At 37.8% G+C, this 16,640-nt stretch overlaps 1 protein-coding gene across 1 annotated transcript in view; it reads left to right on the plus strand.

The window, feature by feature from the left end:
• Window positions 1-5,744: 5,744 nt before the first annotated feature.
• The window catches only part of PDE1A (phosphodiesterase 1A), a gene marked incomplete at both ends in the record, with an annotated part of 149,785 nt that continues 138,889 nt past the window's right edge, over window positions 5,745-16,640 (plus strand). Inside the window, one exon of the mRNA XM_080346873.1 lies at window positions 5,745-5,848. Coding sequence (XP_080202999.1) covers window positions 5,745-5,848 — 104 coding nt within the window. The remainder of the gene's footprint in view (window positions 5,849-16,640) is intronic.

Raw genomic sequence — 16,640 nt, forward strand, 5'->3', positions numbered from 1 at the left:
CCTTGAACAACTCTTCTGCTTCATTTCATTCACTGACATGCAACACACTTTCTGCTGAACATTTTATTTCTTCTCCATTGACAGCTGTCTTTGTTTTCTCAAACTTTTCATCTGAGGCCTCTTTCCAATTCCAGTTGCTTATAAAATAGTTGTCTCTTTATCTTTCTCTGTCTTGCTACTGATGATGCAGTAGCAAGTTTTCCTCTGCAGTTCTTTTTGTTGGGATTATCTGTAGCATGCCTCTCATGCATTCCACATCTCTGCAATTATTCATTTTTTGCCATTTTTCCATCTCCAACAATCTTTCAGATTGTTTGGTTCACTGAAGTAAATGAATAATTCCTTAAAATAAATTGTGTGAAAGATCATACTCAAAGTAAACTTAAAAATAGATGTGCCTAAGTAAGGCACCTGGGCATCTATCTACTGCAGTGAGATCCTGGACAGCTTTACTGCAGGTTTAAGACATTATCTTTAATCAGCCCAACTTTACTTGACACTGAACTGGTCTGTGAACACTCACACACAGTCATGACTGACTTTTGGAGCTGGTGACCTCTAGTAAGGGGCAGTATTGAAGAATCAAATGTGACTAGGTCTTGGTATGTCATAAGTAGGTTTCGAAATATCTATTTGTACCCTGAGGTTTATCAGCTAATTTGCTTGCAGGCTTTCTTGCGTGTTTGTTTTCATTTTTAATTGCCTAAAAGTTTCAATAAACCTGACCATGTTCATTACCAATATGATATGCCATACATATGGCAAACAAATAGAAGATATTTTTTTCTCCCTGCTATACTCAAAGCTCGGAACTTTCACGACACATAAATGAATATATGTACTTTAGTGATTGTATGAAGAAGCCTCAAATATAGATGTAGCAGAAAATACTAAAAAAAAGGGAAAAAAAAAAAGTGAAAATGTTCCTTGTTGAATGTCCTTATTTAGATAATCTAATAACTGTTAATATATCAGTTCCAACTCCTTTACCTACTTAATTGAGTCAATGCCAATACACTGTGTAGACCGTATATGTAAATCTTTGAAGTTGCTGTTCCTCAGTTATGAAACTATACATATTTTATTAATATATTCTATGGAGAATCTGAAAATCCAAGTTTGCTGTAACATCATTGCCAGATTGTTGGAGACCTATGTATTCAAATAAAATCCATGAACTTTAATAAGACCAAATACTCCCTTTTCCTCTGCTGCACTTCTTATTGATTAATAATTCACATGTTTGGGCATTGCAAGTAAGCTGGAAACTCTGCTTGTGAAGAAGGGAATTGCACATCCCTTCACAAATGTGAATGTAACTGACGATGGGGACGGCAGAAGGAGACATGGAGAACACTGTCTAGCAAACCAGTCCTTTTCTGCAAGGGTGGAATTTGAACGATGGGATCTCTGTCCTGCCTTAGGTCCCGTTCACAAAGTACCATGTAACACTGGAGCCTACTGGCAGGCAGTTCTTTAGTGATGTACCTCTTACTTACAATGGTGCTGAACTCTGTCTTACCCAGCAAATAAATGCAATGCCTTACCTGCTTAAAATTAAATGTGTGTTAGTGCTTGCTAGATCAGAGCCAGGACAGTCAGCGCACAAACCTAATACCTGCTGTCACTGCTTTCAATAAATGTATCTTATCTTTTTGAGAGTTTGTTGGTTTTGTTTTTCTCCATATGTTTTCAAATTTTTTAATTGGTTCATGGGTCTCCTGCAGTTCCACCATGGGGAGGTTCGTGTTGTCAGGTTTGGAGGGATGAGTATGAGTCTGACAAGTCACCCTGCAGGCCTCTTGATACTTCCTTATTCTCCATTTGTCACGAGTTAGATGTTTTGAAGATAATTTCAAACAAAACAGCATATTTAATTTCCCCTCAGGGGCAGAGGATTTATTTAAAATAAAGCTCTAATTCTTCTCATCAAAACCTGCAAGATACTTTTCCTGTCTCTGTAGCTAATCTCTATCTGGTCTAGCTGCAGGATTTTCCCAGTTTTAAGGTAAGTTGTTTTCATTGTAACTGTGTGATTTTGGCATAACTGTAAGAGTCTCTCAGTACTCAATATTGAGAGTCAACCTGATTTCTTTACTGTTGGGTATATTTTAAAACTATTTATTTGCATTGATATTACCCATGAAGTGAAGTATTTTTAGATGAAAGAAGAGTAGCTTAGGATATGTTTTCACTAAGTGTAGCTTCCTATCTGAGGATTAAGTGGCACTGGGAAAGTTTTATTTTGCCATAATTAAGGGTGAAAAAATTGATTATTCCTGTTTTAGTATATCTCCATATTGACTAATAGAGGCTTTTCTTTAATGTTCACTTTAGTATGGAAATTTTAAGATGTGGTTTGTTTTTATTTTTTCTTAAAGCAAAAACTGTGGGCAGAGGGCAAAAAAGTTCATCTTTTTGTGGGAGAAAGATGGACTGTAACAACTTGCTAGGACTGTAGCACAAACACTGGGTTAGGTACGGCAAGAACAGAAAACCTGAACAAGAACAGGAGGTCGAAAGAGAAAAATGATTTAAAATAACTTATCATCCCTGGTGCTCCCTCTCTGGTGGATTTGGCTTCCTGATGTAGCTGCTCATTCTTTAGCGTTCTGGATCTTTACAGCAGTTTACATGGCAGGGGCACAGAGGTGTGTTTCTGAGCAAGTCGGGCTGTCCGTAGTTTGTCCCAGATCCCCTTGTTATGTATAGACTGCAATGTATGGTGATTCTATATTCTGGCAGCACGCTACTGTCCTTTCTGCCCCATGTCACCTCCTGCAGCAGCAGGTGCTGGCACTGCTTTGGCTCTGTCCTGCCTGGCCTCTGCATGAGGAGGGGTGCAGGCTCAGCTCCTCCATTCTCTGAGCATTATTCACAGAGGCAAAAGAGAGGAAAGGCCCTTCCTTTCCCCACATCTCCGTGAGGATTTCTTTACTCATGTCTCCAAGATAACAACATACCTAAAAGTTATTTGTTTGTTTTAAGTGGTTTGTTCCTCTCTCCTTACAGTACACTGGCTCTGGCTACTTTCTTGATTTTCTAACGCCTTATCTATCTGTTTTTATGTGTATCCTGCTGATTCTTTCATTTTCAGAGACACAATTTTATCCTTCAGTGTCATCTCTGGTGGTTTGCTGTATCAATCCTCAGGTTAAAGCTTTGGGGAGGAGGCTGCTTTGTTTGTCCTTTGGTTGAGCCGTGCCAGGTGCTTTCATTGTAGGAATTTCACTTGTTGCAGTGGTGAGGTCCTGCAGAGAGCAAAGTTTTTACTATTTTCCTTCATGGAGTTCTGGTGAAGTTAGCAGATGTATCTCCATTTGCAGTGATATTATTTGGGCTGTTAGGTCCTTCCTCCCTTCCTGAAAGATATTACCTGCTCCTAATACTTTTCTCCAGTAAATCAAAGCAATATGTTTTTAACTACTTATTTCCTTGTGTGAGAGAGAGAACAGCTTACAAACACCACTATTTTTTCATTGTAAAATTGGACAACAAGAGCTGAGAATACTTGATGAGAAAAAATAGGCCCTTGAAATTCCACTCTGTCCCTGGAGGTTTATGTTGTTTCTATAAATACTGGGTTTCTTTGCTTTGCTTCAGATGTTCAGCAGTTAGAAAGCAGGGAAGAACCCAGATTAGTGTGAGAGGTTATCATTAGTTATTACATGGAAGGATATTTATACTCTTTCTTACAAACTTTACTTGGACTCGGTACATAACAGGAGTGGAAAGTTTGCAAGATTTTAAGTGGTTCCTTAGTGAAGTTTCAAAGATGCTACTGGCGCCTTTAACCAAATAAATGCTTTGCAGTTTTTGAAAAAAACCCAGCCATTTCTCTCTCTTCTCTGCTGTTATGCTGTCTGAAAATTGTAAAAGATGTTGTTAACCCAGAGATTGTTCTTCAGATATTGCTAGGGAATTTTATGGGACTGACTCCTGTATGACTGAGTTAGGAATAATTCTGTGAAAGTCCATTAATTGATACCGGATTAAAATTGTATATGTGTTAAATCCACAGAAGCCAATGAAATGCACTATTTAATTATCTACCTGCAATCAGTATTTAAAAGACACATCTCAAACTGGTTTATAACTCTCATAGGGTATATTTTAAATCTATAATGTGCATAAAAGGTACCCTAGAGAAAGAAAACTAATTACAAAATTCTGAATTGTTAGGATTATTTCAAAGCAGTGAGCCTCTTTTTTATTTTTCTGTAAGACAGTAAGTACTCAATGATGTTATCCATTTCTGCCAATTGCATCAGAGGGAACCTCTCATGGTCTCATATCTGTGTAAAATTTAACACAGTTAAAGTTACCTAGTTAAAGCCATACTGAGACATGCATCCCTTACCCTTGGGCTCCTTTCAGTCAGCATCCAAGGACACTCATCCTCCCTGTTCCATCATGGCCCCAAAGCCCGTTTTCCCAGCTGGCAGCAACAGTAGTAGCTGGCAAAGCTCAGACATATTTACTCCTACTTGGCACCACCCTCTTGCCTGGCTTTTTGCACAGCTCTCACTCTGATTGAAACAAACACAATCACTTATCTAAGTCTGTGGTATATTTGATTATTTAGCAGTTGCTTCAGAAATTAAGATTGTTAGTGACTCACCAAACAAGACAGGTGCCATTTACAGAGCACAGGAGCCGCTTGGCAAACCCAAGTCTATGGCTGGGCAAGCAGCAAGGAAATCCTCTCCTTTGCCTTCTCCAAACCCAAGCTTTGGCCACACAACTTGGTTCTTAGGTTTGCACTGGAAGGGTAGAGCTGGGAATCTGTTGCACAGCTGGAGTACTGCTTAGTCCGCAACCCTTTTGCTGTTTGCATGCACTTAATTCTTTTTTTGCTGGCAGACACACGCAGTTCAGCGTTGGATTTTGACACATGCATGTTGCTGTCCCAGAGGATTCGCTGAGTGGGCTGTCTTGCAGCTACTGCATTTTCCACCAGTTAAATTGACAGTTACCTACTGTGTGGAGTTGCTAGGAGAAGGTGAATAGTCATCATTACAGCATATTCCTTCAATACCAACCTGTAGAGCTCTCTGGTTTCTCTTCGGCAGGGATTTATACATGTCTTCACTACTGAATTAGCATTTATACTGTCATATTTTTACTGAGAGGCTGGTAGATAGTTATTCATTAAGAATCAATTCAGGATCAACTAAAGACAGGGAATCTCTGGCATTTGAACATGCACCCTTTTTGTAGGGTGATGTGGCTGATATTGGCTTCTACCATCTGCTTTCCTATTGCAGCCTGTTTCTCCAACCTGCAGAGCAGAAACCATCCTTTCTTTCCTTTTTGGATTGTTAAAGCCATTCACTTTAATCCTGCATGGCAATGAATTATAGTCCATTTTAAGGAATAAGGAATCTTTTCTGCTTCTGTGCATACTCCTACAGCAGAAAAAGTGCATAAGAAAGGAGCTTGAGCAGTCAGTGTAGTAGCTGGCTCACCCGTATGGATTAGACTCGTGAGGTCAGAGGAGCTGTGTGCACTTGCTCTGTGCTTGGTGCTGTGCAGGGGCGGGGGGAGGAAGATTGGATTTGTCTGTCAAAGTGAATAGCGATTCAGGCAGGATTGTCCCTCAGCTGTTGTAATTCTGATGTGTTTTGATATGACAGCAGCTACTGTCTAACATGCCTGGATCTTCTGACATTTGTAGTGGACTAAAGAATGCTTTTACTTGCTGCTGAGCCTGACTGTACCTGTATCACTGTAGGACAATAACGATGGGGGCTCGAGCGACGGAAACAACTCGGGAATTGGAAAGCACCTCTATAAAGTACCAAATAGGAGGACATGCAGAGAAAATGTGGCAACGGCTCAAAGGAATGTGAGTAGCTTCTTTCCTTGGCTTTTGTTCTGTTCCCTGGGAAAGATCGTTTTCATCTGTTTGTTTAAATGACTAATTAGCAAACGGGCGAGTTATCTCCAAGCTGTGAATAGTATTTACTCTCGTAATACAGTGTATCGCTCTCACATGTGATAGTACTTATATTAATGTCAGGTTCAATCACCTTGTCTAAAAGATATATAACTAGTGAGAGTTATTATCCAAACTGAAATGCAGGTAAGTCCTTTCAAGTTAACGCTTCCATAGCTCTGCTATGTTTTTATAAATGTTATCTCCAGAATTGGCATTGCTGGAGCTGTTTAATCATTCCTGTCAGTATATATAGGTAAGTATATAATTGCAGTTCCATGGGAGGAATCACTACTTTGTCTTTTGAGAGTGCAGATAAAAAAGTCTGTGTTAAAAGGTACTTGGCTATTATGAGGATGCTGTGTCTCTGTGGTTTTTTGTCAATTATTTTGGTGCTCAATAGTGCTAAAAACAAATGGAAGGATTATTTCAAGAGGCCACTATGCACCTGCTGTGTGTAATTCACTCCTCTCAAATGCAATTTTCAGTGTAGACAAGTGATCAGTAAATAAACATCTGCAACCTGTCAAGAGAGAAATTCCATCAACTAGTCTGTTCTAAACCCCTTAAACTTCAATGCCTCCTTTTAAGTCTTTGTCTGTGTTTTGCTCTGAAAGCAGAGGTCGGGATGTTACAAAGAAATAAATGTTACATTTGTTGCTTTGGAAGCAGGGAAATGGCACTACTATTTTTGCTGGAAAGATTTGAAATTCTGGGTTTCTAAAGGTGGTCCACAGATGCTACATAGTGCCTCAGCTGTTGAAGGAAAACATGTTACTTGCAGTGCTAAAAGAATGATGCATTGGCTGTGGCACTGCCTGTTCCCCCTATGCATTGGGTAGATATTCAAGCTGGCTGTGGGAAAATGACTTTCCATCATCTGCTTTCTTTCAATAGAAAGTTGATTTGCTTCACTGAAAAGTCACTTTTCATTTGTAGCCAGGCATTTAACAGAACTTCTCTGTGATATGCTTTTGAATTTTTGCTCTGAATATTACCATCACTGTTTAAGATTATGCACTTTGGGAACTGTTTTGCCACTGGGGACCCCAGAGCAAATATTTTGGTCATTTCCTTATGCCACACATCTTGCCTCTGAGTTTCTGCTGCTAGAGACCTCCATCAGTTTGTGCAGACATCCATTTGTTTGGGGTCTAAGTTGCTGCTTTTGTTTGTTCTATACATTCTCTGCTGAGCTCTTGGGTTGAAACATTTCCTTTCAGATGGCTCTGGAATGGTTCCATTAAATAGACTAAAGTAAATAACTAAACATTGGTGACATTCAATACAACTCCAGAAAATAAGGTTCATACTTCTTTAGGAGTAGTTTGTTGGAGTTTCTCATGTATCAAAAGCAATTGGAGCTTACGTGTTTGAAAAACACACATCTTTTGCAGTTTGGTGCCAACTTCTTGACTGTTTGTATGTGGTAGGGGAGAGGGACAGGTAAGTAGGACTGCTGCAGATAAACTGACTTGGGAAGAATTATTTTATAAACTGTCAGTCAGGAGAATTGTTTCATCTTAGAGAGGGGAACTGTTAATGAAACTAGTATGTGTGAAGCAAATTTCTGAGTTTTTAAAGGAGTGGACAGTAGTAAATATCTGCATTGAAGTAAAGATGTGCTATGAAGCTGAATCTGTTCTTCCTGATGGAGTCTGCAGGCCTACTGAGTTTTCACGAATGTATACATGTGATTTTGACACAGTTTTATTGTATTTTGCCTGTCGAAAGTGCTGATTACCTTCTTGCAAGCAGGTCATTATTTCTGAAACAACATTGGATTTCATTTAGGTAACTGTCAGGATGGTGTTTAAAAGCTACGCACTAGGTCCTTACTTAAAAGAAGCTTTTCTTTTCTTTTAGCATTTCAGCTTTTCACATTGTAGGCATTTAATTATGGATTTGGCTGCAAAATTCCATATACATTTAATCTCCTGTCTTGGCGTGTTTTTGTTGCTGATTTGTTATTGTTGTTCTTGTATATATATATATTTTTTTTTTTAAATGTAAATGCAAGCTATTCTATAAGATAGTCAAATTGAGTATGTTTTAGGATAAATGAAAATCCTTATTTGAATGCTCAAGGAGAAAAGCTGGGTATTGTGGAAGCTTGAATGAAAGGGCATTTCTATGAGTTTTCTGCTCTATAGACTTGCATAGACCTTCCTAACCTAATGCTTTCTTTGGACATTTTCAACAAAAAACCCACCATAGCAAACTTTCACGGAGTCCATATGGCCCTATAGCCAATCTCTGCCTTCTGCGAGGCAAGTAAAAATCAAACTATATTTCCGTTACATTGCAATTGCAGCAGTGCTGCAATAAAGGGAGATTCTTTGGCAGAAAATAATTTGAAATTAATAACTTCATCAGCCTTGGTGCTGAGTTTATTGGTATCTGAATGTATAAAACACAAGCTCACTGAAACAGGACTTGTGAAAATGAGTCGTGCATCTCTGTCTTGACTTGAGCTTCTGATCTTTGAATTAAGACAGTTTCAGTATGCAGACTGAGCTTCTAATGTTTTGTATTTCAGGGAGAATGCAAAAACAAGTGACAACTAAACAACCAATACAATAGTGGGGCTTTAATAATTTTTTGGTATGCAGAAGAGTAAAAGCAAAAGCCATTTGAGGCTGCTGTAATTCCAGCTGCCCAACTGAAGGGGAGTGTTGTGTGCCTCCTCTTCAGAGGACGTCTCCTCACTGCCTGGCCGGGGTTCCTCAGACCGTTCAATGCCACTGAGAACACTTTTTGTCCCTTAGCCCGTCATTCTCTATCAGATAGGATCTTTAGACAGTAACTAAGTCTCCAGTTTAAATGTGTTCTGGTGTCAATAGGACCAGAAGGTTTGCTACCTAGGAGGGTTTCTCTTCAGATACTGATAGAGCACAGCAGTGAACCCTGAAAGAGAAGAACCTTCCTTAAAGCATTTAGATTCAGAACCCAGATAACCAGATTTAAAGCAGAGCTCTGCATGCTTACTGGCCTTACAGTGTTTGGTATTCTCCTTAATCTGCAGATAGACTTGACTTGACTCTGCGTTCTTCACTAATCTGTGAAATGGTGTGCTGTCTGTTTATGGTGTACATTGTCTGTCTGGCACCTCACTCAGTGTAACCCACATAACAGTCAGACACACCTTACCTTATTTTGCAAGTAGGCATCTTCTTTGCAAGTAGCTTCTTGTATCCCCACCACTGTTGAACCCAGTATTAGGAGTGAGTTCTGTTTCTGAGCTTTTAATTAATTTGTGAGAAAATAACTTGCTTTTCATAGATAAACATATTTGTTAGAATTGCCTCTAAAGGGCCAGAAAATCTCTGAATGGAAGGAGTTAAAATCCAAGGTCCCAAGAGTCCCAAGGCTACTTTATGTAATTGCTACTGATGTAAAAAGAGAGTATGTGTTATTGCTGTCACTGTCCTAAAACTATTTTACGCTACCCTGAGTAGTAAAAGAGATTTGAGGAAAAAGTGTTAGCTTCTTTCCTTATCTTCTTCCCTTTTTTTTTTCCCCTCCCCATTCAACAGAACAGATCTCAATTTCTGCAACATTTCTGCAGAGAATCTGAACTGGTTTAGACACTGAAAGGAGCTGACTCGTAGACTTGGTTTGTCGATCCTGAAATGCTGCAATGGCAAATGCCTAGCATTGCATGAGCACACATTTTGTAGGGGGCAAAAAGGGGCCCTAGTCACTGATTTGAAGAAACTTGGCTAGATGTCAAGGAAAGTAGAGAAAAGGTTTCCTCTACACCTGCTGAATTATCAGAAGAGAGAATGCTTTAAAAGGCATCAAACAGAATCCAGATTAGCAGCCTGTTAAGTCTAAAAGGACCAGAATGGGTAACTTTAGTTAAGGAACGTCGCCTATTCATTCCTTCTCCAGATCCATGGATACAGGTAGAAGAGCTGTAGAACAATTTCTAGAACTGTATACAACAAAAAGGTCTTTGTTTTTCTAAGCTCCTTCACATTTTATTTTATACTATATTTGGTGGTTTTGTTTGCTTATTGTCCTTTTTTGTATGGTCAGTTTTCCTGAACTAGGAAAGTTCAGTAAAGATTAATTGAAGAGACTACCATTATCAAAATTTAACATTTTGTGATATAAAGTTTTATAAATTTGTGAGTACTGAACAATCAAAGAGAGCAGAAGAGCTAGAATTACAGGTGGATAACTGAGACAGAAGTTGTCACTTACTGCTAACTACATTAGGAACAAATGGATATACAGTTCAAGTGAAAACTTTTCTTTAAAGGAAAATCTTAAGCTCTTGGAAGAATTCAAGTGACAGCTATTTCTAAAGGGAATTTAAGTAAAATGAAAGCTGTTGTTTGCCCAATTTGATTTCAGAAATGCTCTGAACAGAAAATTGAAGAATTTATATAATCATTTGCCTCTTGATTGATAGGTATCCCATTAGTACTATAATTACAGTAAGAACTGTTCCATTATAAATCATGAATAGTTCCTTTGGATTTTGAAACCAAAATCTGTTTCTGTGCCTGAGAAATCAAGGTAAACAATTTGCAACTTTGTAACTGAAAAATATGCATCTAATTAAATTGATAATATGGTAAATGTTAGAATTTTCAATACCTATAGGTATTTTAGCCATGTTTAGCATTAGCAATTTAGAGAGCAGTTTTATCCAGTCATATTAGAATGATGATTTTATTTTTCTGTTAGAAAAGTACTTCCATTATTATCACATACAGGAGGCACAGAATTGATTTTCAGGTTCATACTAATTTTTTGCCACAATTTCTGGCACATATCAGTGCTTTTGATGGATTAGAGTGAATGCTAATCCTCCAATTTACTGTGGGTAGGTGAATTGCTGTGCTTATAGAAAGCTTTACTAGAAGTGATTGCAAATGGAAGGAGTGGTGCATAAGTGATATCACTAAGAACAACAGCAGTGTGTCTTTACGGGTCTCACAGTCCCTAAATAATAGAATATCATGTTGAAATCCCCCATTTCTAGATCTGTAAATGTACATGTACATACACTCAGCACATATGCTTTCAATTAAAATTAAGTATTTTATCTAAGATCTGCAAAGGAAATTAAAGATAACATTTCATGAAGCTAACTGCTAAACTGCAATTAAATGAAGTCTCAAATTTCTATACTCTGTTTTTTTGTTTGGCTTAGGCTTCTGACTCTACTTATGCCACAACAAATACTTCTAGGATTTCCTATCAGTGAGTATTTAACTTATAAATGTTCAATTCAGATCTCTGCCTAGAAAAAGATTGCATATAATCCCTTACACAAATAATTACTTTCCTACTATTTTGAACTCCTACCAGCTCCTTGTGCAAGGGCCCTTGTTGTTTCTTTCAAAACCCTCGTTCTCTGATTGAGCTGCTACACACTGCATCCTGCCACAAAATGGTTTCCAGTTTCTCAGAGCTATTGGTCAAAACCTTAGAGTTCACATTGCCCTCCACATTTAACTCCCAGTTTCTGCTCCACATTCACAACAGAATAAGTCAGAATATCTGGGTAGGCAAAAAAGCACCTTTTGTCTTGTTAATTATACAGAGGTGGAAAAATGCAAATGCCTAAATACTGAAATTACATAGTTACCAGTGAAAGTTATAATAAAAATAGGCATTGACTTCATACATCTGAAAGAGAAACATGAGCTCGGGTTTATCAGAATTGTGTCTGACAGAAGTTTTCCTGTAAGATGTCAAAATAATCGGTTAGGAGTCAACAAAGCATTTAGCACTTTTCCATTTTGTTTGTGTTTGCCATCCGATCTGGTTTACTTCTGATATCACCCCTGAAGGAGGGCTGGAGCATAATAGTTGCAATTATTACTGCTGCCATTTCCTGGAGTCTTTAGAAAATCAAGACTGCAAATAAAGGTTTAATATCTAGCATATGGCAGCAAGTCCTCCCGTGCTACTCCGTTGTTGTATCCAACATGCAGATGTTATTTTTGTCAAACAAAGCATCCAAAGTGCCCCAAAAGGAAGCAAAATCAACCAACGAACCAAGGACCAAATGGGATGAGCTTGACCTACAGACAGTGATCAAGTACTTTACTCATTCTCTGTTGACAGCAGATGTTTTCTGTTTGTTTTGGTTTTGTGGATTTATTTATTTGAAATTATTTTTTTATTGCCTTCCTATACTATCTCATGAAGTACTTGAGGTCACCAATGCTATTTGTGGAAGCTTTAACTTAGGACCCTACAGAGGGGAGTGTAGTGGCAGTCAGAACTTAATATAAAGTCAATACTTTAATTTTACTAAGGACATAGAGAGAACTGAGCAGTTGTGACTAAAATAACAGAAAATTACATTCTGCTGTGGTTAAGGGAAGCTGAACAGAAATTGAGTGAATCAGTTACAATGAAGTGACTTGTTTTTCACGGTCCATAAAGCTTTACAATTAGGCAGTGTTGCAGACTGAGCAAGCCACCCTCCTCCTGAACCTCTCTTCTCTTTTAGAAAACTGCTTAGGCTTGTGAAGCACTACTGAAGGCATTTGGTGTCTGTTGAAGGCTGCAGCTGGCTGCAGAGTGGTCTGTTGCTCAGACACACATTCGCTGAATATTTATGTGCAAGGAATAGTGATCTTAAAGGAGTATGTGATCTGCTCCTGAAAGTTTGGGTGATTCTGACTGTTTGTCAGCATATGTAATTTCATAAGTGTAAGTCAAATACTGTCAATGTGATTTGTTGTGTTTATTCCTGTGGATTCTGCTGGAAAATGGATAACCACATGTCTTCTGTGAACTGAGTTTGTCAGCCACCTGATCGCTAAAGATGACCTTTTTCAGCAGCCATCGTGGATTAAATTGTCTCCCATGATTCATCCTTGTCTCGTAGCTCTCATTGCTGCCTCCACACTATCTTTCCTAGCTGTTCTAGAATGACTGGTTTTGATGCCATGCAGGGAATTCTTCTGTGTTAAAAATAACCTGTAATAATGTTTATTTTACCCCTACTAAAAATTTAAACTTGAATCTGTTCCTAGGTTGGATTCCTTCTGTGTTTCCATACCTAGTTGCATCCTTACAATGCAGGAAGTTGTTTAAGGGTGGGAATATGTGAAGTTAAAGTGAAAAGGAATGGTCCTGCTTGAGCAGCTTTCCAACAAAACAATCATAGTCTTATATTGCTCATGTTTTAAGTCCTTGATTCTATAATACTGTAAATTCTACTGTAGAGTGCCTGGTATTAGATCAAAACATGACAAAGTGTTGATCCGGTATGTACTTGTCCTGGGGGTTCAATTTTGTTCCAGTGTCTTTGAAAGGTTAACTTTGAACTAGCAGATTTTATGAAGATCAAGTACTGCCCACGTCACTGTGGTTTTTTGATGCATCAGATAACATCTGTGCTCCTGCAGCCAGCAGAAAGCTGACCTGAAAGAAGGCCAGTATAAACATCTGTGTTGTATACTTTGGCTAATTTAAGACAATTGTAATCACATGTTTGCACCTCAACTGAATCAGTTAAGTACTGCTAGGTAATCTGTAACTACCAGTTACAGAACTGTAATCCAGACCCCCCTAAGCCTATTGTTTGCCATTGCTGTATAAAGGTCTTTGCCACCACTGTGAATATCCCATGTGTCTGCAAATAAAAAAAACAGGTGAAAGCTGCTACATTAAAATTTTGATTCTTCTTGAACCAAATACCCCAGGAATGTGTTAGCTGCCGTCGGATTGTTTATGGTCTGTACAATCAAGCTGGATAGTCATGAGGTTTAATATGGGTTCTTTGGAACAAGTAAGAGAAGTAATGCTCAGCTGAGTCAGTGTCATAAAATGATGAAAAAAAAGTATTCCTAAACTGCTTTTCTGGAAGTTTAGACAAATGCATCTGATTTTAAACCTTCCACAGAAGCCAGAATACCTTGAGGTGTCATCTGCTGAAGAAGAGTTATACAAATATCCCTCCAAAGGTGTTTTTTTTGGTTGCTGGTGTGGTATGTGGTGTGGTGTGCTTTTTTTTCTTTGTTTTTGTTTTGTGTTATTTTTATGTGTGTGTGGTGGGGGGGGGGGGGGGGCTTGTTTAATTTTTTTGGTTTGGTTTGGGTTTTTTTGGTGTGTCTTTTGTTTGTTTGTTTGCTTTTTAACGAAACATAAAGGAATGTGCTTTTTCTGAAGTCTTCCTCACTGATCTCATGGCTGCTGTATGATGGCATAACCATATGTTTGTAATCATAGTAATTCAGCATTTTTGCCTGGTTTTCTTTCTATTTATTTAATGAGTTTTAGAGAGGAATTGTGGAATTGCAGCAGTGTAACCTTCTAGATATAATGCAGATATTATTTGATGCAGGGTTATTTAACAGAGAGCGATCTAAAGGAAGATGTTTGTCTATGAAAGTGCTTATGCTCCATTATCTATTGTTTGACATTGGCTGCAGTTTGTTTGACCCAACCCTTCTCCAGACTCTTGGCGCCCCCAGGAGAACAAGTAGCCTCCATAAATATTATGCGGACATTTAATTGTTGTGAATTTCTCTGATAAATAGTGTTTGGAGGCAGTTATATTTGAATGGTTCACTGTTAGTGTAATTTATGCCAGAAAGACACTAAGGAACAGACTACTGGGTAGTATTTACTTCTTTCTGTTGTTCATCCACAATACAGAACTATTTTTCTGCCTGGGAAAATAGAAATGAAAAACTTTTTTTTCCCTTCTCCTGCTATGTTGTCTGCAGAATTTATTGAAGAATTGACTTCTAACATCAAGCTTATCTGCAGTTATATGTTCTGTATTTTGATTTACTGTTAGGTTGGATAGTTTCTTTCTTTTTTTTTTTTTTCTTTCTTTCCTTAATACCTCTGGCACCACTTAGTCAAATGTAGAAGCTTTGTGTTCCCTTTTTTATTAAGGGCTTGATGAACGTTTTAAACATTCTCCTCTAAACTGAAGACTTTTATCAATATCACTATATTGCCTAACCCCAAATACTTTCAGTTAAGGTAATTGAGACACCTGTTTGGCAGAGATGTCAAACATGCCAGGCTCAGCTGGAGCTGCAAATGGTTGTCCCTTTTGACAGTCCCTTTTTATCATCAGTGTGTTATTTTCTGATGCACAGGCAAGTGCACTGCAAAAAGCATTGCGTCATTGTAATAGATTTCCATTAGGGTGGGCTTGAATGCAGAATTCCTGCTCTGACGATAACTAAATACATTTAAAAAACCTTGAAAGAGGCCACCAAAAATAAATCCTCCGAAGAATGGAGGATCAGCTTCCCTTTCTGACTTTTTCTACTTTCAAGACCGTAAATTGAGGTGACAGTAAACTGGTTATTTGAAAACTAGTGCCTTTAGTCCCTGTGCTGCCAAAAATGACCCAGGAGCAAAGATCTGAGCCACCCAGTGGAATAGTTACCTATAGCCATGCACAAAATCTGAAATTCTCCATTGGAGAAGCAGTTCAATTAGAAAATGACTGATCAGCTCTGATTTAATTGTTTTCAACTTCACTAGAAATACCGTGAATTTTATGGGTAACAGGAATTTAATGTTTCTCTTTCACAGAAAACTGCTAAATTCTCACAGAAGGTTTTTTCTGATCATATATTCATTCTTTTGTAATTTGGAATATACGTTTCAATGGCTGCTGAAACATCTTTAGCAGCCATGACATCAGTTAAAGTTTACAAACCATGTTCATGGGATAATCTTGTAACAATCAATGGCAGTAAAATGGAGATATAGTTGCTTTTTCCCTGCCATGTACTGCTATAAAAAGAAATCTCTATTTTTGTGCTGTAACTCTCTTGAACATATAATATTGGTCTTAATTCTAAATAATTGCAACAAAAATCAGACTATTTTGTGTGTGTGTACTTAAAGTTCTTGAAGTGTGTTTTACAGACAAATATATTTTGGTAGGGTGGGTTTCTTTGTTTTTTTTCCCCATTTGTCTCTAAAGCTTAGTTTGGGTACAAGCCCCTATTAATAATTAGAAGAAATATATATCTCTGTTTCTCCATGTTGTCTGTGTATTTGATGCTTTTAACAGTGTCATGTTATAATATTGTGCTGGAAAATGTAGAGCCCTTCCTTCCTATTCCTGCCATAGGGACTCCTCAAAGCCATGTAACTGTTTTGATTTATTTAGTGAAATAGTACCCATACCTCTGGAAGGATGACTGCAATCATTAGATGATAGGAAGTATTACTTAGAATGGTGAGAGCATATGTAAAAGAGTGAAAAAGATGTATGCTCTTCAAAATAAGTTCATCTTTGCTAGAAACTTTCTAGTTTATGTAAATTTTGTCAGAAGTACTATGTTCTTAGCTTAAAATGCTGTAGGTAAAAACTGGCTTATTTGGGCCTTTTGACTTAGAAGTTCTTGATTTAGTATTTCTTGTTTCTCTAGAAATATTAAAAATATATTTGTCAAAGACATGTCATACTGAAGAATATTAATAACTTATACATGTAAATAGTTTAGTGATAACTGTGAGGAAGCTTTGTCTCCAAGAGACAAATATTTAATTCTGGTTTTAGTTGTTTTCTTGAGTAGTTTGGTTAGCCATGGTCTGCTTTGTGTGAGCTACACCTCAAAAAGGAATTTCCTCTCCACATGATTGCTAGAACATCCCTTCTGTTCCTTAAATGTTTAAATATATAAGGTGTAGAAGTAACTAGGCATGAAAGTGTTAAAACATTTTGGTTCAACACACTTCTAAACCTATA

This window comes from Nesoenas mayeri (genome assembly GCF_963082525.1).
Source record: "Nesoenas mayeri genome assembly, chromosome: 6".
Lineage (NCBI taxonomy): Eukaryota > Metazoa > Chordata > Aves > Columbiformes > Columbidae > Nesoenas > Nesoenas mayeri.